The 27,914-nt window shown below is 45.6% G+C and overlaps 1 protein-coding gene across 3 annotated transcripts in view; it reads right to left on the reverse strand.

The window, feature by feature from the left end:
* Nucleotides 1-1,808: 1,808 nt before the first annotated feature.
* Nucleotides 1,809-27,914, reverse strand: part of VPS33B (VPS33B late endosome and lysosome associated) — a 65,321-nt gene continuing 39,215 nt past the window's right edge. For 2 of the 3 annotated variants that reach the window (XM_029574478.1, XM_029574479.1), the window contains exons 15-24: nt 26,318-26,392; nt 24,569-24,633; nt 22,733-22,787; nt 20,327-20,379; nt 19,159-19,291; nt 17,552-17,625; nt 15,420-15,521; nt 13,033-13,102; nt 10,845-10,961; nt 1,809-3,180 (exon numbers count right to left, since the gene is read on the reverse strand). In XM_029574478.1, the coding sequence (XP_029430338.1) occupies nt 3,095-3,180; nt 10,845-10,961; nt 13,033-13,102; nt 15,420-15,521; nt 17,552-17,625; nt 19,159-19,291; nt 20,327-20,379; nt 22,733-22,787; nt 24,569-24,633; nt 26,318-26,392 (830 nt within the window). In that variant the 3' untranslated portion in view covers nt 1,809-3,094. The remainder of the gene's footprint in view (nt 3,181-10,844; nt 10,962-13,032; nt 13,103-15,419; nt 15,522-17,551; nt 17,626-19,158; nt 19,292-20,326; nt 20,380-22,732; nt 22,788-24,568; nt 24,634-26,317; nt 26,393-27,914) is intronic. The other variant, XM_029574480.1, reaches the window with a different exon arrangement.

Raw genomic sequence — 27,914 nt, forward strand, 5'->3', positions numbered from 1 at the left:
AGGATGGAAATGTTGCACTTTGTCATTTTGGCAGTTCAAGCGGGGAAGTACTTCACCTCTCTGGATCTGACTGAGGCATATGTGCATATTCCTACAGCGCATTAGTGGTTCCTCCGATTTGCTATTCTGGATCGTCATTACCAGTTTCAGGCCTTACCTTTTGGACTAGCCACAGCACCAGGACCCTTTCCAAAGTTATGGTAGTGGTAGAAACAACCCTTCGCAAGGAGGGCATTCTAGTTCATGACTGGTTGATTCGAGCTAAGACACTGGAAGAGAGTCTTTGTGTTTCCCAGAGGGTGATTTCCTTGCTATAGGATCTAGAGTGGTGGTGAATCTGGCTAAGAGCAATTTGTAGCCATCTCAGACCCTAGAGTATCTTGAGGTTTGATTCAGTCGAAAGCTGGGCAGAGTGTTTTGGCCAGAGTCTCAGATCCCCTCATTGATGCTACGAGTCCAATCCCTATGGAATTCTGTTCATCTGACCATGTGGTCTTATCTACAGGTCCTGGGGTTGAAGGCTGCCACATTAGTAGTTCCCTGGACGAGGGCACATATACGCCCTCTTCAGTGCACCTTACTCTCCCAATGGAGTCCGCAGTCACAGAATTATGCGGCGAAGCTGCTACTTCCATTAAAGATGAAATTCCAGTTGAATTGGTGGTTGCATGTGGACTATTTCAGAAAAGGAATTTCCCTGATGACACCGGATTTGTTGGTAGTAATGAAGATGAGAGTTTCCGGGATTAGAGAGCTCACTGTCAGGAGTTGATGGTGCAAGGGTGCTGGAGTGGAATATCAACAGATGGAGGCACAAACTGTTTGGTTGGTGTGCCTGCGGTTTGCCAAGAAGCATGCATGCAACTTATTTTCATACAATGGACAAAGGCATAGAAATATCTTATGCAGAGTCTTGGTAGATATCCTGAAAATCCAACCAACAAGGGTCCCTGATAACAGGTTTGGATCCAATGCTATAAAACTTTCACATATGCTAACGCTATGTAGTAATTAGAATGGGGGTTCTCAGCGATGATGGCAAACAGGTCTGGTTTGCAGGATAACCACAATGAACATTTAGCAGATGTATGAGAATACATATGGTCTACAAACAAGGCTAATTTGCACAGCTCGGTTACCCTGAAAACTAGACCTGTTTGGGGGTCTCAAAGACCAGAACTGAAAACCCCTACAAACTGACTTTTTAAAAATACTGTAACAAAAAAACAGATGGTCATATGCATTAAGAAAAGGCAAGCGGGAAGAAATCTTACTGAATACGGGTCTATGATGCTGAAGGGCTGCTTTACATATTTCTCGCTGAAGCTATTCTGTAAGTTTTCTCATCAACCTGGAGAAAGAGCAGCGCACTGACTCCACCACACCATCACAGGCTATATATGACAGCATTTTCCTGCAAACGTGCCTGCATTGCTGATGCAAAGTGATTATTTACTCCAATTGTGAGAGCTAAAAATATAAACCCCAGGATCAAGTACACATACAGTTATCTTGGATGCTTTTAGAAAGGCTTGCTTAAGCAAGAAACTGTGAGAAGTAACCCAGGATCAGGAGTTTGGTTGCAGTGCTCGTTCTTCGCCTTTCCCAGGTATTTGGCTCTCATTGATTTTGATGACACTAAAAGCTGAAACCTGAGGTAGAAGTACGAGCCATTCATAATGGTTTTCCTTTTTTTTTAATTCTAGTTCTTGTTTTATTCACTGATAGGAGATGATGGACATAGAAGCTAAACAACTTATGCTTCGTCAAGAAAAAGAGGTCAAGTAGCACTCTTTCACAACTTTAGCTAATAGTCACAAATGCATTTTATTCCCTGTACATTCATATGTGCCACAGTTTTTGTTCACTGATGCACACTAGCAAAAGAACACAGGCTGCAACAAGCCAACTTTGTATTATTACAGGATTTCCCAAATATGTCCTATTGACCCCACAACCAATCGGATTTCCAGAATATCCACAATAAAGATGCACAAGATAAATTTGTATATGCAGGGTCTCCACTGTTTGCAGATATATTTCAGGCATATTCATTATGACAATCCTGAAAACATGACAGTCTGTAGGGCAATAGGACATATCTGAAAATATATACCTAAACCAGTAGTCATCTTCCTTTTTCCAAAATGGTGACAACAGCAGCTGTGAATTTGAGCAAAGTTTCAAATCCTGACCTTCCATTCCAATGCAGCGTGACTAGAAGGAAACAACCCCAGAGGCATGAGATGAAGAATGATACTGCCGCCGCCATGTTGTACATAGCCTGTTCAAGACTAGCCATTTTCTTTAGCCTTGATTAAAAAGGACCACAGAAAACAGCAAGAGGGAAAAATACACTAGTCCCAGGCAGCACAACAGGATGAAAACATAAAATAAATAAGAACACGTGCTTTAGAATATTTAATTTGCTTGGCTGGTACTAGAGAGTCAAGTATGAATAGCAGGGAGGGAAGATTCCAGGCTAATGATCTACTGCGTTGCTGCTCCAAGGTTTAATAAGGGAGAGATGCCAGGAACCCTCTGCCAACTAGGGTAAAGACAAAATCATTGTAGATGAGCATTAGAAATCAAAATTAAGGGTAAAAAAGAAAATACATAAAAAAAATCTTATGTCACTCACGAGCTGTAGTACAATAAGAGGCAGCCTGGATAAAAAGTGGCACGTAGAGGTTAGCAAAGCAGCCATGTGCTTTGCGCTGATAATTCTTTCTATGAAAAAAATCACATAAAAGGATTTTCCTTCCAAAATGATTTACAAAATAGATGTGTCTGGGCCTTAGTCATGGACCTAAATTGAACCCTTATTAACAATTCCCCTCCAAGGCGGAATCAGTTGACAGCACTGAAGTTCACACATGCACAAGAGCAGACTCTCCTGAAGTGGGTACCAAGTCTATGAATCCCTTTTTGGTGAAGTTCTGGTTTCACACCTGAAGCCGGAAGTTAAATTCATCAAAGATTTCTCTTCTGCTGGAGATGACGACTCCAGCACAATGATCTCCGTTCCCATCAGCCAGCACAGACAGCCTTATAAAGAATCTCAGAAGTCCAAGAAACATTCAGTCTGGTTTAGTCAAACGTTCAGGCTGGTCTCCACCATGGCCTCTAGCATCCGGGCACTGTTAGTGATTGCTGTGGTCAGGAAAATAAACCTGTAACCTAGTATCACAGAGAGAGAGAGAGAGAGAGAATGATAAAGAAAAATAGAAAACAGAAGCCCTTGAAGGTTCAGGGGCCACAAATTCTTACTAAACCCAATACTTTTAGGGGCAAATTTTCAAAAGCTGCTCTGTGGCTAGTGAAGCTAAAAACTGACCTAAATCTAGCTAGCTATAACATGGTCGACTTGATTAAAGCCAGCTACGCCTGTGAAAAGAAAATTAGGTTCTTACCTTTGATAATTTTCGTTCCTGTAGTACCACGAATCAGTCCAGACTCCTGGGGTTTTGCCCCCCCTCTAGCAGATGGAGACAGAAGTTTACCAACCAAAACTCCACCTATAACTAGGCTGGTGCCACCTACAGTCTGGCAGTATTACTTAATGTCAAAGCAGAAGAAACAATCAAATACTTCCAACTAACTATAGTACAAATAACATCGATACCTGTTCACAACCTCCCAACTGGGAACCGAACCCGAGATATCAAACTATGGCATCACATTCTGGCTGAAAACACAAGCTCACACTTGCAACCCACTGCCTCTCCCGGTATCAGCAACACAACAGGGCGGGACTCTGGACTGATCGGTGGTACTACAGGAACGAAAATTATCAAAGGTAAGAACCTAATTTTCTTTTCCCTGCACGTACCCGGATCAGTCCAGACTCCTGGGATCTACCAGAGCTTACCTTACTTGGGATGGGATCCGGAGAAGCCCGCTCTGAGCACTCCTTCTCCAAATCCCGCATGACCCGGAGCCTTGACATCCAGACGATAATGTCTAGCAAACGTATGTAAAGACTTCCAGGTCGCTGCCCGACAAATCTCCTCCGTAGAAATATGGTGACATTCAGCCCAGGATGTGGCTTGAGAACGAGTAGAATGAGCCCAAAGACTCAAAGGTAGAGACCGCCCTGTACGAGGTACGCCGAGCTTATGGTCTCCTTCAGCCAATGAGCAATAGTAGTCTTAGAAGCAGCATTACCTCTTCTGGGACCACTCCAAAGGACGAAAAGATGGTCAGACACCCGGAACGCATTGGTCACTTCCAAATAGCGTTCGCCGTACATCCAATTTCCAGAGATCCTTAGCCAAAGGATCCGAACCATCCACTTGTACAAATGATGGCAGCTCGATCGTCTGGTTCACGTGAAATGAAGAAACTACCTTGGACAAAAAGGAAGAAACCGTACGCAAAGACACCCCCGACTCTGAAATTCTTAAGAAAGGCTCACGGCACGATAAAGCCTGCAGCTCTGAAATCCGCCGAGACAATTAGCCACCAAAAACACTACTTTCAGAGTTAAATCATTTAAGGTGACCTTGCGAATAGGCTCAAAAGGGGCTGCACACAAAGCCTTCAGGACTATGTTCAAATTCCAGGACGGACATGGTCGTCGAAACGGCAGACGTAGATGCTTCGCCCCCCTAAGAAAACGCACTACATCCGGGTGTGCTGCCAACGATGCACCTTGAATTTTCCCGCGCAAGGAACCCAGTGCCGCTACTTGTACCCGCAACGAACTACACGACAGGCCCTTAGACAAGCCCTCTTGTAGGAAAAGAAGGATATCAGACACAGCCGCCCAGGTAGGAACCACGCCACGAGCCAGACACCAGGAGTCAAACACCTTCCAAACTCTCATATAAGATAAGGACATAGAAACCTTTTGAGACTTCAGCAGGGTGGTCACTGCTGCCTCCGCATAACCCTTGGACCTCAACTGCTGCCTCTCAAAAGCCATGCCGCTAGATAAAAGTGATCTACCTGGTCGAAACAAACAGGACCCTGATGCAGCAGGTCTGGTAGATGCGGAAAGCGCAAGGGTTCCTCCACCGCCAAATTCAGCAGATCCGCGAACCACGGATGTCGTGGCCATTCGGGAGCGACCATCACTACGGCCGCCGAGTGTGCCTCGATCCGCCGCAACACTCGACCTATGAGCGGCCACGGAGGGAACACATCTGTTGGCCATGGCACCGCCAGAGCGTCCACTCCCTCCGCCGCCGTCTCTCGGCACCGAGCAAAAAATCGAGGAGCTTTCGCATTCTTGAAGGTTGCCATTAGGTCGACTGTGGGTGTGCCCCACCGAGCACAAATGAGCTGAAACGCATCTCCCGCGAGCTCCCACTCTCAGGGATCCAGCCAATTGTGGCTGAGAAAATCCGCTTGAAAATTCTCTACCCCGGCTATGTGGGAGGCTGCCAAGCTGCTCAGATGTTTTTCGGCCCATGCAATCAGTAGTCGAGCTTTGGCTGCCACAGGCTGACTCCTGGTTCCCCCCTGACGATTGATGTAAGCCACCATGGTCGCATTGTCCGATAAGATCCTGATGGACTGACCTCGGATGAGCGGAAGGAACTCCAACAGAGCCAGCCGGACCGCCCTGGTCTCCAGGCGATTTATGGACCAAGACGCCTCCTGTGGGGACCATTGTCCCTGCATCGACCTGTGCAGGCAGACCGCTCCCCAACCGTAAAGGCTGTCGTCCATAGTGACCCCACTGTCCACGACGGAATCTCCAGTGGACTCCTCGACTCAAGTTGGCCGGAGACAATCACCAATCCATGCTGTCCCTGGCCACCTAAGTCAGGGGTAACGGCAGACGAAAGTCCTCTGACACTGGGTTCCAACGGGAGAGCAACACTGACTGCCCAAGGCACGAATGCCCAAGGAACCAATTCCAGTGTGGAAGTCACTGATCCCAACACTTGTAAATAGTCCCAGACGATGGGTAGTGGATTGGATAACAATTTTCGAACCTGCCTCTGCAACTTGAATATGCGTTCCTTTGTGAGAGACACCGTGCCCTGGCAGGTGTTGAACAACGCACCCAAAAACTCCAGTGACTGCGACGGCACCAGATGACTCTTGGCTACATTTACTATCCAACCGAGAGAACGCAACAATTGGAGCACTTGCTGAATCGCTGCCTGACATAGGGTCTCTGACTTGGCCCGAATCAACCAATCGTCCAGATAGGGGTGTACCAACAACGCTTCCTGTCGCAGCTGGGCCGCTACCACTACCATGATCTTGGTGAACGTTCAGGGAGCCGTTGCCAGGCCGAATGGGAGCGCCTGAAACTGAAAATGCTGCCCCAGCACTGCGAACCGGAGAAACTGCTGGTGCTCTGCCCATATGCCTATGTGTAGATATGCTTCCGTGAGGTCCAGGGAGGCCAGAAACTCCCCCAGCCTCTCGGAAGCGATCACAGACTGCAAGGTTTCCATCCGAAACCGCGGGATTCGCAGGCATCTGTTGACAATTTTTAGGTCGAGTATAGGGCGAAAGGTTCCTTCTTTCTTCGGCACTACGAAGTAAATGGAAATAGCGGCTCCTGCGGAGCTTGTTGGGTGGAACCGGAACGATCGCGCCAAGATCTCGGAGCCGCCCCAGTGTCGTCCTTACTGCCAGACGCTTTTCTGAAAAAAGCGCAAGGCGACACCAGGAAGCACTGACGCGGCCGGTGTAAAAAATCTAACTCGTAACCGTGCCTTATCACCACCAGGACCCAGTGATCCGACGTGATCCTGGTCCACGCCTCGTAAAACCGACTCAACCTTCCGCCGATTCTGGGTACCAAGGAGTGGACCGGCCGCACATCATTGTGCAGGCTTACCCCCCTGCACGCTCTGACCGGCTCTCGGACGACCGAAACGGCGCCCATGAAAGGACTGCAAATAAGCCTGTTGCCGGTTTGCGCTATGCCGAAAGGAAGACGCCGAGCCCCAAGAGGTTCTAGAACGACGACCGCCTCGAAAGCGAGAACAAGAAGCTGCAACGCCCCTGGTCCTTGGTCTATCTTCTGGAAGCCGATGCACCTTATTCACTCCCAAGGACTCAATCAGATCTTCTAACTCCTTGCCAAATAATAGTCTACCCTTAAAGGGCAACGAACCCCAGCGGGGCTTAGAAGTCACATCCGCCGCCCAATGACGGAGCCACAGCAGACGATGCGCCGCCACCGCGGACACTATTGTCCTGGCTGAAGTGCGAAGCAGGTCATAAAAGGCGTCAGAACTATAGACAATGACTGCTTCCAAACGCCCAGCCTGACATGCCTCCTCAGGTGACAGAGACTCATTGGCCAGAAGTTGTTGCGCCCAACGAAGGCCAGCCCGTAAGGAAAAATTACTGCAAATGGCCGCGCGCATACCTAACGCTGAGACCTCGAAGATCCTCTTGAGCTGAATCTCCAACTTCCTGTCCTGTAAGTTCTTGAGTGTGGTGCCCCCGGTGACCGGAATGGTGGTCTTCGTCGTGACCGCCGCTACTGCCGAATCTATCTTTGGCATACGTAACATCTCCAGGGTGTCTTCCAGCAAAGGATATAGCTTATCCATCGCCTTCGCCACCTTCAGCCCTAAATCAGACATATCCCATTCCTTAAAAATCAGATCTGAAGCAGAAAAATGTAATGGGAAGGCTGAAGGAGGACTCTGAAGTCCCAAGATGACCGGATCCGTCACACTGAGCCAGGACTCCTCCTGTGGTAATTGAATTTCCAATTCTCCCAGGATTTCTGGGATAAGGGGCCCCAGCTCATCCTTTCTGAACAACCTCATCGCCTTCGGGTCATCCCCCTCTGTCCCGTGGGAAACTCGGGAACCCGTGGCCCCCTGATCTCCGCATTCCCATCGACACCCCCCCCTCAGAGGCTGGGACGGGACGTGCTGATCCCCTGCGTGCCCCTCCGGCTCATCTGACTCCGTAGTGGAGTCCGGATCACCCCTGACAGCCGGGGCACGAAGGGGCCGGGATCTGGCCGGGCCCTCTAGCTCGAGGCGGACCTCGACTGCTTACCCGCTCTAGGCCCCGAGCACAGAGCAGCGGTCTCCTGGGGCCTCTTCCTGGCTAGCCTCCGGGCCTTAAATGCTTTGTGCATGAGGAGGACAAACTCGGACCCAAAGGATGAGTCCGAGGATGCTCCATCCTCATCCCCCTCAGAAGGCCTACTGCCACTGGGACCCACTGGCCAGGCAGGAGTGTCCCCCACGGAGACCATGCGCTGCGGGGACAATCGCGGAGGATGGTCGTCCTCCCCCCCAATCCACCAGCACCGTGTTCGACTCGGACCCCCGAGGAGTCAAAATGGCGCCCATTACCGGGTGCCCCGGAGGCGGGCCGGCGCAAACCGTCGCTCTGCTCACCGCGGACTTGGCGCGAGACTGCTTTGCCCCCCGGGTCCCTAGTTGGATCGCCGAAACCCCCCCCCACACACACACACAGGAGGAACACAAGCTGTCCCTGGACAGCCGCGCCGCCGCAGGCCCGACACGCTGCCCATCGCGGCTTTGGAGGGAGGGAGAGGGAGAGAAAAAATAAAGAAAATTAAAGGAAACAAGCCCCCGAATCGGCGAATCAGCGCCCGGACCTCCCCAAAGAGAAAGCTACAAGCAAATAGGCAAACAAAACTTTTTTTTTTTTTTTCCAAAACTTTACCGATCCCTTGGGTCCGGGTCCAGCCGGGCACCCCGGTGTCCCCCCTAGCGTTGATGGTGTGCTGGAGCGTGGGGCTCCCCCACTCATCAGCGGCCTTAGAACAAGAAAGGATGGTCCCCTCAGGACCTCACAACCTTCTGGGAGGCTGACGTAGGGACCAGCAGGCAAGCCTCCGCGGTCCCTACCCTAACCTTTTTCCTATATCCCTCTTTTTTTTTTTTAACACTATCTACCACCTAAAACTTAGGATCCAGCACAGACTGTAGGTTTTGCACCTCCTCCACCTGCTAGGAGACAGAAGAATATTGCCGGACTGTAGGCGGAGTTTTGGTTGGTAAACGTCTGTCTCCATCTGCTAGAGGGGGGGCAAAACACCAGGAGTCTGGACTGATCCGGATACGTACAGGGAACAGGGGTAGCTGCCTAACTTAGCCAGCTAGTGGTAAATATTCGCACTAGCCGACCAAGTACCACCACCAACTCAGCCACAACTCCAGGAACTCCCACGTTTTGAGCAGATAAACGTAACCACCTAATGAATAATCATGGCTCTATTTAATTGCTTAGTAGTGGCAAAAATTTCAAAAGCACAAGTCTAGCCAGCTAATTCCCAAAATCTATCCCACAATGACATATCACCAAAAACTTATTGCATGCATGTTGACTGCTGATAACTATAACCAACCAACAAGTGGAATCAAATAAAACGTAGCTAGGAGGTTAAAGTGTGGGAGAGTGCTTTGATTAGAATATGGACATTTCCACTATATTTTCATTTTAACAAATCTCTGATCATGTGGCTATTTTTTGAATACATGGGACAGTGGTGAGCACGGTTTGCTCTCTGTTACTATTAAGACACATACATTGAGTTTACACACTGATAGAATTAAAAGGATCCTTGGCTGCATATACAAACTTGTCCTATAAGGGCAATGTTATTAATGTTCGCAATGTATATTGTATAACACTACTGTGAAATGATAAATTCACAAGACTAGTAGTATACTTTGTGCTCCTTAAAAATAAAATGGCCACAGAAATGATGCATATCAGTGTGAGGAAGTTCGGTTTACAGAAATCCCAACTGGTATGGCTGTTTGCTACTACAAAGATATTTATACTGCCAGATGCCTAATATTATTGCTGTAATAATATACCGTACGCACTACTCTGTTGCTAACTGTAAACGCAAAACTCGAAAACAGAGAACTCGGCACAAATTTAATGCCCATAAATTTTCAAATAATTTTTATTCACACCAAATTTTTAATATGTTTTTAACTAGAACCTACACGTGCTAACAAATTTCATACATTAAAAACCATCAACGACGCATTAACACTCTATAACACTCTAACCATTCATACCATTCATTCATGTAAAATCACCCCAATGCCTATAAGGCATGTAATAAACAATTTAAATATATCCCTATACCACACAATGTTAACATGCCCAACATATAACAATTATACTGAAAAAGATAGATAGATATCTGTATGAAATTTTTAATGTATGAAATTTGTTAGCACATGTAGGTTCTAGTTAAAAACATATTAAAAATTTGGTGTGAATAAAAATTATTTGAAAATTTATGGGCATTAAATTTGTGCCGAGTTCTCTAATATTATTGCTGCACTTCTCTGTAGAAGCTCACACTTCTGGAATTTCAGCTGGAACTGATAGGATACTTCTGCTTGTTTGTTTACCACAACTTAACATTTCTAGAGTGCTACATGACATACGTAGCACTGTAAAAACACCACACACAAAAAAAAAAAGACAGTTCCTTCCCAATACAACTTACAATCTAATAAGACAAACTTACAGAACAAGAGACTTGGGGCATTTCATAAAGTAAGACAATGATTAAAAAAGAAAATAAAAATTAGTTAATGGGGCTAAAAGCAGACAATCAGGCCTAAGATTTTGCAGCATTAAAATCTTATAAACACATAACTGTACACTGCCTGGTGATGTCCTCATTTATATAGACAAAGTAAGGTTCTGAGACGGAAACATTCGCAGGTGAGGCACAGTGTATAACTATGTTTCAGAGCTTCCCTTTCTCCCTGTAATTAGTTTCAAGCTCCTTAGTAAAACACCTTACTCCTCCTGAATACACAATTAAGTGACCCAAGGCATGTGAACTGAGTAACCATAAGATCTGGCAATCCCAGTTTCTCCCATTCTCCAGGTATTGCATTTCCTACCTTTTGCTTTTCCCAAGAATCGGAGAGCCGAGATCTCTGAAAATGTGCAGCCTCCAAGAAAAACAACTAAGATGAGTCGCTGGAAGTCAGACGTGGAAATGCCCTCAGAAATGGGATCTGACATTAACACAGGAGCATTAACACACTGGAAGCAGATATGTGAATTGTTGATAAGTGTATCCTACACAAGACACTACTTTTTCAGGAACTCTAGTATCCACAAACATACTGTATGTGTGTGTATATATCCCTATACCAGGGGCCAGCAACAATTTTCATTGGCAGGCACGTGTGTCAGCTCAGTACTGGCAATATGGGAGTGAAGCAAGAGATGAGTGCTGTCTTTGACCACTGCTGTCTCCAAGCCTCATAGTGTTCACCCAGGCTATCTCCACTGCCTGTCTCCCAGACTCAGACCCTCCCCTTGACCCGGTTTCATGCCAGCTGTGACGAACTCATGGCAGTAGTGATAATTCCCTTAGAGTCAATGACAAGGAGACAGAAACAGCTGCAGCATGGGGCCAATGACAGGAGCCAGAAAGTGGCCTCAGCAGTATTGCCATACAAAACCAAATCAAAAGGAGGCAGCATCAATATGGGGTCAATTGGATAGTCTCAGCGTTGCAAATGCATGGGGCTGGAGAGAAAGCAGATTAAGAGCTGGTGCCATGCAGCCAAAGCCAGAGAAAAGCGGCAGCAGATAGACTGCTCACTTGAGCATTTCAGGGGGCCATGGCCAGCGGAGACTCTGGAAGAGGAGGATGTAGACGTTAACCAGGACTTGGACGGACAGACAGAGGGGCCTCTACTGTTCAATAACAGAGAGGCTGCTAAAGAAGAGGGTTTGAGTCTGAGACTAGACTGCTGGGAACAGTGGGGCATGGGTACTGGAGGGTTAAAAGGCGGAGAAGACTGCTAGGTCATAGGCCAGGTAGGGCATGGAGGGTTAAGAGGGACACGAGAGATAGGCAGACTCCTGGGGATGAGGAGTAGTAGTTAAGTTGAGAAATACTGCTGGGGATATTAATCTTTGGCCTTGTGAAAACATCAGTTCTGGCTACGCCCCTGTTGGCAACTAAGGAATATTCTGAGGTTTAAAATAAAATGCTAAGGCTCAACTCGTTTCTCTTCTTGCATGGTGTGGCGATATCATAACGTCTCACAAGTGACAGTCTTTTTGCTTTAGAAAACTGCAATGTTGCAGCAGAAATTAGATTAAAGGCATATCATGCTGTGGTGGCTGAGGTTTTATGGGACAAACATCGACGCAGCTGCTAAATACATTTTCCCTGCTCATTTTCTTTTTATAGGAGGAAAAAGATATTAGTTTCAGTCAGATTTTTACATGACTCAAATATTAATTTTAACTTAAAATTGCTGTAAATTAAAATTAATATTCGAGTTCTTATGTAAAAATCTGACCAACACCGATTTTTTTCCTCTTGCATTTACAATCTGTTTTTGTGTAAATCACTACAAGTTATTGAAAAGCAGCAATTAAACGAAAAAATAAGGCTAAATAAGATCTGCATTTTTTTTTATTAGCAAAGCTGCTAAAATTCTAGTAGGAATATTACTAACATTAAAAAAGTATCCCTGGCACACAGATCCATAAATGGACGTTGTTATGTCCAGGAATCAATCATTTGTTTAGGTAAAGGTTCAAGTACTGCTGTTAGTAATTCTCCACCATGGGTTCTTCCCACATACTGCTTGATTCCTGGTGGAGATGCCGGGGATTGAACCCGGGTATAATCAACATTCCTCCCCCTAACAAACCTGCTTATCTTGCAAACATTTTAAGTCCAACCTCTTTTTTAACAACGTGAATACAAATGAGATGCATCTGCATGCACTACTTACACTGCATGCAAATCCATCTCATGTATATTAACTGCATATCCGGAAAACTTGATCTGCTTGCGGCACCTGAGGTCTGGAACTGCTGCTCCCTTATATTAAATCTTGGCATGCCACTTTTGAAAGGCTGCTGACCCCTGAACTACACACAGTGTAGCCATATAATAATTATATATTTTATACACACGAACACACTGCCAAGCATTTTCTTCCCTGAAAGTCATTTTTTTCCACAACATAGTAAAGATCGCTGCATACACTAGAAAATACATAGCATGCGTACGTGTGTATACACAGGCAAGCATCAATGCACATCTACAGAACTCACCAGCAAACTCATTTCCGTTGAGTAGACGAACCACCTCTTCCATCCCTGTCCAGGCCTTGCGATCCAGAACCTGAAAGGAGAATTTCCAGTGTTTCTGTACTTGCAGCAGTGAAATAATATGCTCTGAAAGCAGAAATCCTTCTGAAATTAGGGAGTCAATTGACTGATCATCTGATGGTCTCAGAGAGAGAGAGCCTATCTACAAGGCCCTCATATTAGTGAAGTATTTATCTCTCTATAGGAGGGCCATCTAATAGGTCGAGGTGAGGTGTTGGTGGTGGTTTAGGGGCCAGTTTCGCATGTAGAGTGAGACGTAAAAAAGTACAGTACACCTTGGTGAAGATTTGACATCATTTGGCTTGAGGAAAGTCTCACAAAGATGAAGTTTTGTACTATGTTATCTTATCCTAGCTTGATGGTACCCTGAAGTGTTCATCAAGCTAGAATGAGAGAACATAGTAGAAATTTCATCTTTGTGAGACTTTCCTCATTCCAAATGATGTCAAATCTTCACCAAGGTGTACTGTGTTGATTGTATATCACAATCTACTAGCTCCTAAACCACCACCAACACCTCACCTCAACCTATTAGATGGCCCTCCTATGAGATATAAATAGCTGCACACTGTGAGGCCCTCCCCAGTAGTGCTCTCTCTCTCTTTCTACTGCACTCCTCGCCCCTCTCAAGCCCAGAAATGGCCAAAATGCAATTCAAATAATTTATCGCTAATTGCATTATGGCAAATTCGGGCATATCGCACAGCCCAACGCCAAAAAGTATAGTCATTTCCATCGTTCTCGCATGGTACAATATTGCCCCTCATTTTACTAAATCCCGCTCAAACTCTTCCCTGACCCCGCCCCTCCAAAAAATGTGCATTCGCGACGTGCGTTATTGCTCATAATGCATCCATTAATGCCATAACTCATTTTGATGAATGACCCTATTGGATTGTTCTTCGATTTTTGAGCTAGAAAATGTCAACATTTTTCTTCAGAAAATGTTATTTAAACAAGTCCTCTCTTATTTTTGTTATCACAATTCTGCTAGCTGTCCATACGTAGTGGCGGAATGTTGCATTTCTCCAGTCCATCCTTTATTCCATCTCAGCAATTGTAAAGCATTTTGAAGTACCTCATATGAAAGCACGACACAAAATCAAAATGCAATTATAAATCACAAGGTGTGCGAGAAAATGTGTTCAGGCTTTTTTTTTTAGATCTAGAGTGCATGCTACTGCTGCTGGGAGACCATGCCAAAGATATGCACACAAAACAGTTCTCCGGAAAAGGAGACGTCATTGCGTGTCACAACCAATAAGAGGGGAAGAGCAGGGATAGTGGCACAAAGACTTTGTAATGCGAGAAGGGCAGAATGCTAGGACCAGAGTGACTTGCCCAGCCTGTATAAAGGTTGGAGACAAATGATAGGAAATGAAGTGTAGACTGGCCCTGGAAACTGAAGACACAGTTGGTCAGGTGAAGCACTTCCCAAAGCTGGTTTTCCCGATTCCTGTTCCCGTGCAGTTACTTCATTTGCCTAGAGATTCTGTCTTTAGTTAACTCTTCGATAGCCTAGAGATTCTGCCTGCAGTGGTCGCCTTCTAGAGCTGATTTTCTCAGGGAAATAATTTGCCACCGATTTCTACATAGCTTAGAGCTCTGTTCAATATGCTCTTTATTACTATTGATATTTTATGTTATGCTCTGTTGTTATCTATTTTATTGTTGCTAAAGAAATAATCTTATTATAGCTAAGAATATTATTATTGCTATTTATATAGGAATATAACAGGAAACAGGAGAGGGTAGATGAATTTTTGATCTGTTCTTATAAGCAGGTCATAATGAGTTGAAAGGCCATACAAAGGAACCCCCAGCACAGGTTTACAGAATTGGGCAAAATCTAAGGGATCTTTGAACATCCAAAACAATAGTATACTAAGAGACCACTGCTGTATAATCAGTCTTAGGCACTTATAAAGGCTTGATTTTCATGACAGAAAACTGGCTTTAAGTGTAGGGCATTTTCTAATAGCCTAGCTTTTCTAAATGTAGCATATTTACTAATAGCCCAACTACTGATACCACCACTGGCGATGTTCCCGGGCTAGTGTTCCAGTGAAACTTCCATTGTTCTGAGGTGATCCATTTTGTAACCAAAGTTGAAAGCACATATTCCTTTGAGAACAAATCTGCATAAGCATCCAAATAAGGCCTCATTTATTCTTCCTTGAACAACACTGAACTGTGTGGATTACTATTTACTTTCAAATGAGTTCTTTGTGCTACTAATTCACAGCTCGGTGCATTTGGAGCATAATAAATCTTTGTGCTCTGCTTGGAACATTGATTTCCATTGTGTTGGCTCCTACTGAGACAGTCACCTGTTCAATAATTTTGCAGCTTAGAGGGATGTAAGCGCCACTGAAGATATATGCCATGTCTCGAGGGACCTTTAAATCGTATTCTCCATCCACATGAGGAATCTGTAGTCAAGAAAGATAAACAAACATGCATTATAACAGATGAAGGCCTCACACTTGTAAGCCTTGATCAGCACCCTCACCCTCCCTCTCTCTTGGATCTCCCAATCCACCCATTTGTCTGGGTATGGCTTCCAATTACTTTTTTTTCTGCTTAGATAACACTTCTTCATATGCAGGAGAGAAATATTTCGTTTTTTACAAGGGATTCTCAGCACAGCTTTAATGATATTTCTAATTGTCAGTTCAAGAATGCTCTAAGCAGAAGCAAATCTATTTGGAGACATGTAGAAATGCTGCTTGTCTAGGTGGCTGAATAACCCTTGGAAGGTGAGACTGGAGGCAGAGCAGAGTCCAGAGGTGCAGAGCAAAGGTTGGCTCTTTCTCCTCTGCATGGTACATTTTTTTTTTTTACACCTTTCTGAACACGCTTTGAAGTGTTTCAAATCTGCATGAATAGCAGCTGACCATCCCTTCTTACAGCAGCAGATATTCAGCCTCTATTCACTTAGTGGAGGCCCAAACCTGTCGGAGGTGGCACATCAGGTACTATGGGTCAGACGTACTAAGCATTTTCTCATAGACAAAATAGGAAAAACCCTTTAACAAATCAAGCCCTAGGTTAGGAAATTAAAGAGGAAAAAAAAGGACAAATTTGTTTTTTTTAAAAAAGGTAGCTGAAAAAGATACAACAGTTCTTAGAAAAAAAGAGGTGACGGACACATTTCTAGAATAGCTGAGGAATGCAGGGAAGGCAGTCAGGACAGCAAAGGCCCAAACGCAGTAAAATAAGGTGACAAGACTGACTTTAGATATGTTAATGAAAGGAAGTAGTGTAGGGATGAGATTATAACTCAGAGATGAAAGGGAGGAATGTGAAGGATGACAAAGAAAATGCCAAAATACTGAACACTTTCTTCTCTAGTGTTCATTCCTACCTGAATGCTACTGCATGCCTTGTTATTTATTTATTTATTTATTCAATCTTATATACCGGCTTTCAAGTTCATTTCAAGGCGGTTTACATTGATTGAAGTTGCAGTAGCAACCTTCAAACACATATATACTAAAAACAAAACATGGTACATGACTAAAATACATTAAAACCAAAAGCTAACTGACTAAAAATATATTAAACTAAACCCTTTCAAATCCCAACAATTCTGCCACATCTTCCCAGGTACCCCCCTTCCCTCCACCCATCCATCTACCCTCCTCCCCTCCACCCACCCATCTCCCCTCCTTCCCTCTTAGACTCTCCTCTCCCTCCTCTCCTAGTGTCTCTGTACTACTATGGAAAACGGGGTCAACTATTCAGGCTAAAAGCCTGTTCGAATAGCCAGGTTTTTATCTGCTTCCTAAAGCTGTTAATGTCCTCCTCTGTCCGAATCTCAGCGGGTAAGGAATTCCACATTTTTGGCCCTGCTAAAGATAAGGACCTCTCTCTCACTGAACTAAGGTGAGCCAGCTTGGGCGATGGAATGGTCAACAAGGCCTGCCCAAGGGACCTCAAATTTCGTGATGGGACATGGATACGTAAGGAGGCATTCAGCCATTCCGAATTCGTGCCATATATTGCTTTATGTATTAAAGTTAGGCACTTGTATTGTATACGGAACTGAACCGGCAACCAATGTAAACCCATCAGAACTGGGGAAACATGATCACTCTACATGGACTTTTCCCTTTGAAAACAAGCTTGCATCCCTTTGAAAACAAGCTTGCATCCACATCCCTGCAGGCTGCCTACTGAGTTAACACTTCTCTGCTCAGATACCTCAAAGGTCTGAGCATTTCTCAGTGAAATCTCAGGGAATAGACTCAAAAACAATAAAATGACATATTTCTTCAAAGAATGGTAGATGCATGGAACAACCTTGCAGAGGAAGTGGTGGAGGCAAAATAGCGTCAGAATTTAAGAAAGTGTGGGACAAACACAGAGGACACAGAGTTACAGAGAAAATGCACCGTCTTTTCTGCTATTACAGTCTGTGTTTCTCTTTGTAATAGGTGTATAAAGGGCAAGCACATACCAAAGCAAGCTTTTTGCTTAGTCCTCGGAAATTACTCTTCCTGGCTAGAGATGAAAAAGCATCACTTAGCTTCCCTAGAAATGGAAAGGGACATAATTTGGTACTCTGCACTGTAAGAAGCCGTTACATACTCCCACACCCCATCTTCGATCTAAAACATAGTCCTGATGAAGCACAGCAGTGGTGTTCTCTTGTCCCATTGCAATGCCTCCAAATGCTGAAACCCACCACTCAGATTTCTGGGCCATCTATGCTCCTCTGACCTTAGGGGCTGAGCGCACTGTATAACCCCCAGTCGGACGCGGGTTAAATAGGTGCTAATCCACCCCCTAATGCAATAGGGGGATTAGCGCCTATTTAACGCACGTCTGACGCGGAGTGAATGAGTTAGCGCTCATCACATGCAAATGCATGTTAATGAGGCTATTACTCAATCACTCCAAATGCAAAAAAATAAATGTGCGTCTCAGACGCACATTTATCGCTGAATGTGCTCAGCTCCAGGCAGGCGTTAATAGCTGAGCTCACTGAAAAAAAGTACAGAAAAGCAGAAAAAAAACTGCTTTTCTGTACGTTTTTAAAAGTTAGAAAAAAACCCCAAAACCTCAGCTGCCGCACTGAAGACCAACGCCGATATGCTCGGCGTCGGTTTTCATTATGAAAACAGACGCCGAGTTTATCGACGTCAGTGTTCATAGCCAGGAGACCGCCGGTAACCGCGGGGGTCGCGTTAGCAAGGAGGCGCCAAGGTCGCGACCCCCCTAATTTGTTTATTGCATGGTGCCCCCCTTGCGGGCGCCATGCACACGTTAAGAAAGCGGGCGGTGAAAAGTCAGCGCCCGCTTTCCGCATTTAATATTGCATCGGCCCCTTAGTAGCCCAGCCCATCAACCAGATACACGTCCTGGGCATTCACACATCTCGTTTTATATCAGACGGCTGGACAAATGAATGATACGTCCCTTTAGCTCAGAGTGCTGACGAGAGCCCTGTAGGACTCTGCTTCTCTCAGAGGCAGCCATGCGATATTCTGTGTTAGGAATTCCTGTCTATAATTGTATGCCTTTGCTATAGAGAGGTTTTAAATGTTTCTAATCTTCCCGTATGCACGCAGGTTTGTTCAGACTGAGCAGAAGCGGTCATTCCTAGAGGAGGTGGGGGTTACACTTAGGCACATACTTTTACATTTTCAAACACATGCATATAGAATTGCCCCCCAAAAATGTACCCTGCCCAACTTAGCAAGTAACTTTATGCGGGTAGTTTCAGTGGAATAATTTTCAAAGCAAAACTTTTGGGTGTACGTTCAACTATGAAAACCGGTGTACCTGCTGCTGAGTGTGCATGCTTTGGGGTATGGGAAGTGAGTGGGCTAATCGGAGTATGACCCTTATTAACATTTTTAATTGGTTATTGATTTTTGCTTCTGTGTTTGGAAATAAAAAAAAAATCTGAAGATGAATACTGCCCCCACGAGACAGCTGTGATAATGTATTAATCATGATAGGAAACAGAAAGGAATCATAAACTAATACCATTCTTGGTCTCCCTAAATTGCCATTCATTATTTTCTGGCACAGATACCTTGCAGCAACTCTTTCTCTTACCTGCTGCTCTGTCTGTGACCAATTTGCTCATCTTACTCTCAACAGCGGTCAGAGTCTCTCCAGGCACCTGTTCTGTCAGTAAGCCAACCCTTTTCAGATTGGCCAGGGTCAAGAGATGCTCCGGCCCATAACTCTATGGGAAAGAAAGATTAGAGATCTCGTCACACAAGTCATAGCTGTCCCCCCCATCCCTGCTGTTATCTCCAGCGGCGGATTCCCGAGGATGACCAGCCCGGGGATTCGCCGCCCAGGCCAAACCAGGACACATCACGTGGTCTGCCGAGCGCGGCTCAGACACGGCCGTGCACAGCAGACCACGTGACTGGAGCGACCGGCCCACCGGGAGATGCCTGATCCCCCGATAGGCCAATCCGCCCCTGGTTATCTCAGTGTAAGAGGAAGGTTAGGATTAATCTGTCTTCTCTTGCTCTCCAGCTACTGCAATACAGTGAGAATTAACCCTCAGTAATCTGTGGGTACAGGTCACAGCTATCAACATCCACTAACAGGTCAACTCTAAAACTTCTCCCTAACTCTAGCTGGTCTCATTTGCACCTCGAATAACAAGGTTATTCAAAAGCTGACAGCTGCTCCTGATCTACAAGGGTGAAGCAACAGGAGCACAACAAGAATGGAGATCAGCTTTGTGATCTATCTATTTCAGTCCCTACAGACTCTCCCATTCAACCTTTGATGGACATGAAGAAAAAAACAGGCAGGAAAGAGAATGCGGATCGCCCTCTCCCAACCAACCCCCACCCTTCCCCTCCTCTGTGTCAGCACAATACTTCTCCCCCTCCCGCTCGCTCGCTGGCAGGAGGAGAATGGTGCTTATCATCATCTGCATCCACCTCCTCTCTGCTTGCTTAGGTCTGAAGTTTGACCCACCCAGGGCCCCATAGTTTTGTTGGAACTGCCTGTCCTATGCAGGCCAAGCTGAAGTTAGCAGAGGCGGCAGCAGATACAGTTAAAGAAGTGCTGCTCTCCTCCTGCCGGCAAGAGAGAGGTGGGAGAGGATGAAAGAGTGTGGGGACCTCCCCAAAGCACTAGGCCCAGGGCGGGTGCCCTGATTCACCACCCACCAAGGACAGGTAGGGAATTAGTGAGCAGTCACAGAAAAGGATGGATAACCTTCAGCCCATACTCAACATCAACGCCATGACCTTACATTCACCTGTAGATACTGAGTCTTCAAAGAGCGGTAATCTTTGGTTATCAAACCTATCGGAAGTATAAAATATATAAATATTCATTTTAAAAACAGACATTCTACTAGATACTATTTTATACAAACACTGTTATGGCCTTTGGGTCATGCAATAAGCAAGTGGATTTGCTCCCCCATATAGTTTAAAAATTGGTACTTCCTTTGATTTTTTTTTTTTAAACACAATTTAAAAGCACAGCTCCCTTTTCAGGAGAAAACCCTTAACAAACAATCCTGACGAAGGCACTGGGGAGGAGACCACAGATGGAGAAGAGGGAGCCAGACCCCTTACTATCAATCCCTCCGGATGCAGCAGGCAGAGACCAGACAGGAATCATCATTAACCCCCTGCTTGTCCGGCTCTACCTGAGGGATGGCCCATGAAGGTGCCCAATGCCTCAGGGAGCACCCTCCTCTAAAGCTCTTTTATATCTTTCATTATTATTTTTTTTTTAATTACTCTCAGACTGCAGGTTTGCATCTCTGCCATCTGCTAGAGACAGAGAAATACTGAGGGACTGCAGGTGGCTCTCTCGGTTATGTAGCAGTGCCTGAAAAGTTTTTATTCTCTACCGCCATCGGCTGGTAGGGATGCAAAACCCACTTGTCTGGGGTATGAACAGGAAATAGGCATTTCCATTGTAACTTGTGTGTAGTTTCAGACATTTTGCATCTTCGTTTCTGAATGCATTGGCTCAATTATAAGACGAATATTTTTGAACATTTTGCAATTGGGAGTGCCGAGTTGATGAACTGTTGAGCCTGGAGTGCAGGAGGCAGCAGCACACAGACAAGCCCAGAAAGGGGGAATGGCAAAAGGAGAATGCAACAGCACCTCGGCAGAGAGGGCAGGGGGAGAGAAGGCAGAGGCACCCCAGCAGGACTGGAGAGAGGGGAGAGCGCATATGTCTTTTTTTTTTGTTTAAAGCATCCTTCTTGTTTGCCAGAGTTTCCTTCTGCTTTGGAAAATCATGTGGTACTGTTATTGGAGTGTATGAGAAGAAAAAAAACCAAACGGCTGTTACATTTTGTATAATAGTTCTGCCTTTCAAGTAGCTGTTCAGACTGGGCTCTAATTTTCACCAAACCATGCAACTTAGAGCATAAGAACATGCCATACTGGGTCAGATCAAGGGTCCATCAAGCCCAGCATCCTGTTTCCAACAGTGGCCAATCCAGGCCATAAGAACCTGGCAAGTACCCAAACACTAAGTCTATTCCATGTTACCATTGCTAGTAATAGCAGTGGGTATTTTCTATTTTCAGAATGTCAAGGTTTACCGTTTTAATATATTTTACACAGCTTTCTGGCTTAGCATCATAAAGGCAACAAAAAAAAATAGAACGAAATTGTTTTCCTCGGCCTCTGATTTATGGGGTCAATATGGTACTATGAATATTCATGTGGTATGTTTGAAAGGTTTTATTGCATTTGTTAAGCCATGATAAACCTTTGAGCTTGCTCCCCCACTCATTAGGGCAGACTTTGATTTGAAACCTGAGCCAATGGCAGAGTCTGCTTGCATCATCCTTCAGCAATGGGGGAAAACCAGGTAATAACAGCCAGGTAGCAGATCTACAGACAATGAGGCATTTGGCATTTTATTCTCCAGTGGCAAGAGAACACCAGAGTTATATCCTGCAACTGACCACTTCGGACAAAAATCAAACTCAGAAAAAGACAGGCCAGCTTCCAGTCTATCGGGTAACTGGGCTTTTATCAGTAAATGCATCATGCAGTTAACTGTGATGGAAGCAAAATATATGTTAAGCTAACAAACCTGAAAACTGATTTTCTGATTCATAAACGTATGGAAGTTTTAAATCATCAGTCTATTTCTGTCATTGAAAGAAAAATGTATTTGTTGCGTGCCAGCTGATTTCCCCATATGTGCAGTGCTATGACAGAGATAAACTGTGTAGAATTCAAGTTTGATAAAGGTGATCCTGTATGTGCTATGCAACTAAAGTTAGATCCCCAGCCTATAATAGTACAACAGGCAAATGCTGTGCTACGAAACATGGATTCCTCATTCCCCACAGACTTCACACAGTCCTACGAAAGAAAGAACTGCATTACACAAAACGGGCATCTTCACCATACAGCATGCAGTGTTATAAAGGGAGGCTCCTCCAAGTGGAATTCCTACTGCGCAGAGCACTACTATTCACTGAACAGAACGCAACACTACGAAGCAGCGATTCTCTTTGCACTGTACGTAGCAGAATGCAGAAGATGCCTTAGTGTACAAACGGGGATCACCCAGTGCACAGCGCTATAAGGAAGGCTCCCCATGATACCGTGACCAGACCCTAGGAAAAGGAGATGCCGACACGCTGCATGAGCACAGTGAAAGGGAAACTCACCATTTTCCGTGATGGAAAGCAGACACAGCAAGCGCAGGCTCTCGAGAGGAGCAACCTAGGAAGGAAAACGTCTGCATGTTTGTTCTTTGACACCTCAACCTTCAACTGCTGCCCAGAAGGCCCCAAACCCAGTAACTAGTTAAACAGGAGAGAAACTGTCATGGATTGCTGGATGTGCTGGGTAAAAGAAAGAACTGAGGTTATACTGGAATTGGGGGTTGGATATATTACATTTCTTATGTATATAATCTGGACTATAGCCATAGTATTTTTCATTGATTTGAATTGTAATTTGCCTTGAAGTTCAGGCAAAGGCAGACAATCATGCACGATTAAATAAATAAACACCCAACTCCTAGGGAAATCTCCTAAATCTCAAAGGGTCCAATATTCAAATATATCAATATGCAAAGGTTATCTGGATATTACTTATCCGGATAACTTAGAAAGGATATTCAGGAACACGAGTATGCTGCTAAATATAACCGGACAAGCTCTAGTTATCCGATAAGTTATGTCTGGATAACTTTAAACGTGCTTTTGGGCATGTTGAACTTAACTGGATAAGACTAAATATAGGCACTTATCCAGTCAAGATAAGCGAATGAGTAGCGCAGCCCATTCCCTGCCCATTGACTATCCAGTTACCTACTTAGCCGGATATGTGGTGCCTGCTGAACAGAGCTGGATATTCAGCGGCTACCATTTAGCCAGATAAACCTTACTTCTCCGGCTAAGTAGCGTTTCAATACTGGTCCCGAAGGGTTTACGAGAAGAAACATTTGAGAGTCACGTAAAGCGTAAGCAAAACTGTTGTTCATGTCGGGGATGGGGGTGTAGATTCTTTTAGTCTCTTTCATGGGATTATAACTAGGGCTTCTGATTTAGGTATTTAAAAAGTATGTAAATTTAGGTGTTTATTTTCCAGTTAATTAAAGGGGTCTTTGTGGGGGGACCACAAAACTAAATCTATGTTTTTATGGCACAGATACTATAAGAAAATGATTCCTTACTTGCTAATTTTCATTTTCTGAGCAGCTGTTAGTGTGGGAAAAGGCTGGATCCAGGGTGGGCAAAAGACGGGTGAGAGAGTACGAGGGAAGTGGTATTTTTCCAGGGTTTATCTAATAAATGTCTGTTTTATCATTTTTGCATCAAGGGTGTTTTATAGGGATTTATGGATGGAAACCTAAACTCAGAAGCCCTAGGGTGTAATGCATGGATTTGTTTTAGCAGATCCCTAAAAGAAAATCCAAATTTAGAAGAAACTCTTTTAACACTCGAGCTGGGAGTGGCAAGAACAAGGCAGGGGCCGTTGAACTAAGGACAAGAATCTCGGTCACGATTCCTTCCTCTCCACGTTGCACAGTCAAACCCAGGTCAAACTACAGCTCCTTCCATCTTTCCGGCTCAGAATTCCTGCAAGATGAAAAGGGACTTTCGTCTTCGGGTTTTATTTTCTTTTTCCTGGGAATTTATCAATGTTTGTTATATAAAAAATGTGACTTTTTTTTTTCTCTCACTGATTTTCTCCCATTTTTTGCTTGTTATAAGCAGCACTGATAAATTCCCAGGAAAAATAAAGTAAAAATTGAAAACGAAGGTCCCTAAAGATGAACAACACATCGCCAGTCCAATCTCTGCAGGCAAGAACAAAAAGATTGTTACCCTATAATCCCTGGGGCTTTCTTCCTCAGCCATGCAGACACATGCTCGGTGCAGGCTTCCTCACTAAAGAGTCCAACAAACCCACATGCCAGATGCCAGAGCCCAGACTGCCTCTTCTCAGGCGCTCGTCCATCCCACTGTAACTAACGGACATGCTGAGGCACTCACCTGCCTGTCAATGTGTTCTTCTATAAAGCTGATGCTTTCTCGAATATCAAAACCTTCCAGGAGAGCTTTGGGAACAAGAAGGGGGAGGGGAAAAACCACCAAGAACTGAAGCCAGCTTGAATCAGGCCAATACAGTAAAGTGCGGCCGCGGTTACCCTGCTTCTAACCCGCCTTTTACTCACAATTTGGCCGCGTTAGTCCAACCCGCGATTCACTATCCCCTTTAACCCATCCTTACCGCCTTTTTAAATCAACGAGTAACCCCTTCCACCCGCGGCATGTATATGAGATGTAAACGATCGGATTAGCTATTCCCTCCCATACAGTAACGCGCGCCCCGACTATCGCCTTTTTAACCTGCAGTTTAGCCGCGCGTTTAACCTGCTAATTTACCGCCTACCCCTACCCCTGCGTCAGAGGCAGGGGTAAGTGTAGGCGGCAAACTTTCCCCCAGCCCTCGCTCACCTGCCCTGGCCGCGGTCCATGGGTGCCGGTCTCCGGGGCAGCCCAGTCCTCTCTACCCTCCTCCCGAAGCAACGAAAAGCGAAAAAAGCGAAATTTGGGCGCTCAAGCAGCCGGCAGCGATCCCCTCGCGACCCGACACGCAAAGTTAAACTTACTTTTCCCGCAGCCCTCCCCCGGAGACAGACTGCGACCCCCTGCCTCCCGGGGGCAGCCGGCGAAGACGGATGCCTGCACGGGCCCTCTCCCACGATCGCTCCCAGGCTCCCACGGGCCCTCTCCCACGATCGCTCCCTTCCGCCATGACGTCCATTCGGGCCCCCAAGCCAGCAAAGCGCCGAACGTGCGTGCGTGACGTCACGGCGTATGCCCGTTCGTGTGCTTTGCTGGCTCGGGGGCCCGAATGGACGTCACGGCGGAGAAGCTGTGGAGGAGAGGCCGCGCTTTGGTAAGGAAGCCGCCCGGGAGCGATTGTGGGAGAGGGCCCGTGCAGGCATCCGTCTTCGCCGGCGGCGGGGGCCGCTTTCGCCGCCGGCTGCCCCCGGGAGGCAGGGGGCAGCCCCTAGGAGGCAGGGGGGCCGCGGTCCGTCTCCGGGGGAGGGCTGCGGGAAAAGTAAGTTTAACTTTGCGTGTCGGGTCGCGAGGGGATTTCAAATGTCATTTGAAATGACAGGTACCAGCGCACCCAGGATACTGTATAGGCGCTGTATAAAGCGCCTATACAGTATCCTGGGTTGCGCGGGCCTAAGGCCTCACGGACGCTTCTTGGACGCGGCTTGCATTTGCAAGCTATTTAAATACAGTATCGAGCGGTAGGTGAGCCGGACTGTGCGTGCGGCAAACGCGGGTGCGCCCGGCACTAACGCAGCTCTTCCTACCGCTCCTTACTGTATCAGCCCGACTGAAAGAGAAAACTCCTAATCCTCTTTACCAAATAGCAGCGACTCTTCATCTTTGTAGTCATAATGAATTATATAGCCATACGACAGAGAACAAACTCTCAGACCCAGAGGAAAGAAAGCAGGGCAGCCACGCAATCCTGGCCATGGTCCCCAGCCCCATGAGCTCTGTAGCTGATGTGTACTAGAGTTAAAAAAAAAACCACTTTTCCTTCTTTATGTGGGGCATGGACCAGCTAAACTGGGACAAAAGATAACTCAGCTTTACGGATGGACTGAAATTTAAAATTAAACTGGTATATCACAAGAGGCAATTAAAAAGTAAACATGGCATATGGACAAGTGGGATACCCCGCGCCTCACGAGTATTTTCAGGGCTATTACTCACAGTGTTCTGTTTTGATAAGTTCTTGAAAATCCTGTTTTGTTTTCTTCTTCATGATGGACTCACAGGCTCCAATATCTACAAAACCAAATCCAGGAGATAATCAGCATTTAAGAGTGTGTGTTACAAAGTCACAATTTTGTGTGGGTTTTAGTTTTTATTTAGTGATTTTATGGGTTGTTTGTGTTGTATGTATTATGAATGTTTATACTGTTATCCGCACTGAAGGATGTGGATTTTGCAGAATATAGGAAAATTGGTTCTTAACTGCTAATTTTTATTCCTGTAGTACCACAGATCAGTCCAGACTCATGGATTTTGCCTCCCTTCCAGCAGATGGAGACAGAGAAAGTTTTACTGACACTGTCACTTAACCTGGTGTGCCACCTGCAGTCCATCAGTATTGATCTGTACCCAAGCCAAAATGGAAAACTATCCCAAAACACAATGTAACTTATCAAACATCTCCCAAACGAGGAGGAGGAAATGGAACCACTTAATCTGAATGAGCCTTATAACCATACAAGTCAGAATGTACAACCATCACCTGAGTCAGATAAACCCAACTGAAAATCTTTCAACCTATACCCAAAAAAAACCCAACCCACAGATTGAATGGACTCTCCAAACCAGAGCAGGACTCTGGACTGATCTGTGGCACTACAGGAATGAAAATTAGTAGGTAAGAACCATTTTTCCTTTCCCTGTACCTACCCAGATCAGTCCAGACTCCTGGGATGTACCAAAGCTTCCCTAAGCCGGGTGGAACTGCAAGAGTCCCGCTCAAAGTACACTTTCCCCAAAGTTCCTAGACTCTGGTGCCTGGATGTCCAGGAAAAAGTGTGCAATGACTTCCAAGTAGCCGCCCTACAAATCTCTTGCGGTGACACTGACATTCAACCCAGGATGTCACTTGCAACAGAGTCGAGTGAGCTCTCAGACCCTAAGGCACTGACCGTACCTTACAAATGTATGCCAAAACCATGGCCTCCTTCAACCACCGCGTTATGGTTGCTTTTGAGGCCTTCTGCCCTTTCTTTGCACCACTCACGAGAACGAAAAGATGATCAGACAGACACTCTAAAGCTATTAGTGACATTCCAATACCGCAACAGTGCTCGCTTTACATCCAGACACCTCAACTCCTTTTCCAAAGTATCTGTCCTATCCAGATTTGGAAAGGCTGGTAACTCCACAGACTGATTCAAGTGAAAGGACGAAACTACCTTTGGAAGAAAAGAAGGCAACGCACGCAATGAGACGCCCGAATGCAAAATCTTTAGGAAAGCATCTCTACATGAAAGGGCTTGTAGCTCCTAAATCCATCTAGCCGAACAACTTGCCACCCGAAAAACGACCTTTAAAGTGATCCTTCAAAGTCGTCCTGTGCAGCGGCCCAAACGGTGCCCCACAGATCGCTTTAAGAACTAAGTTTAGGTGCCAAGGGTAACACACTTTCTGCACTAGTGGATGCAAATTTTTCACACCTTGCAGAAAACATACCAAATCGGATGCACAGCCAGAGGCAACTCATGCATCTTGCCTCTAAGGCACCCCAAGGCGGCCACCTGGACCCTTAAAGAGCTGAAAGCCAAACCTT

The sequence above is a fragment of the Rhinatrema bivittatum genome, chromosome 13 (genome assembly GCF_901001135.1).
Source record: "Rhinatrema bivittatum chromosome 13, aRhiBiv1.1, whole genome shotgun sequence".
Lineage (NCBI taxonomy): Eukaryota > Metazoa > Chordata > Amphibia > Gymnophiona > Rhinatrematidae > Rhinatrema > Rhinatrema bivittatum.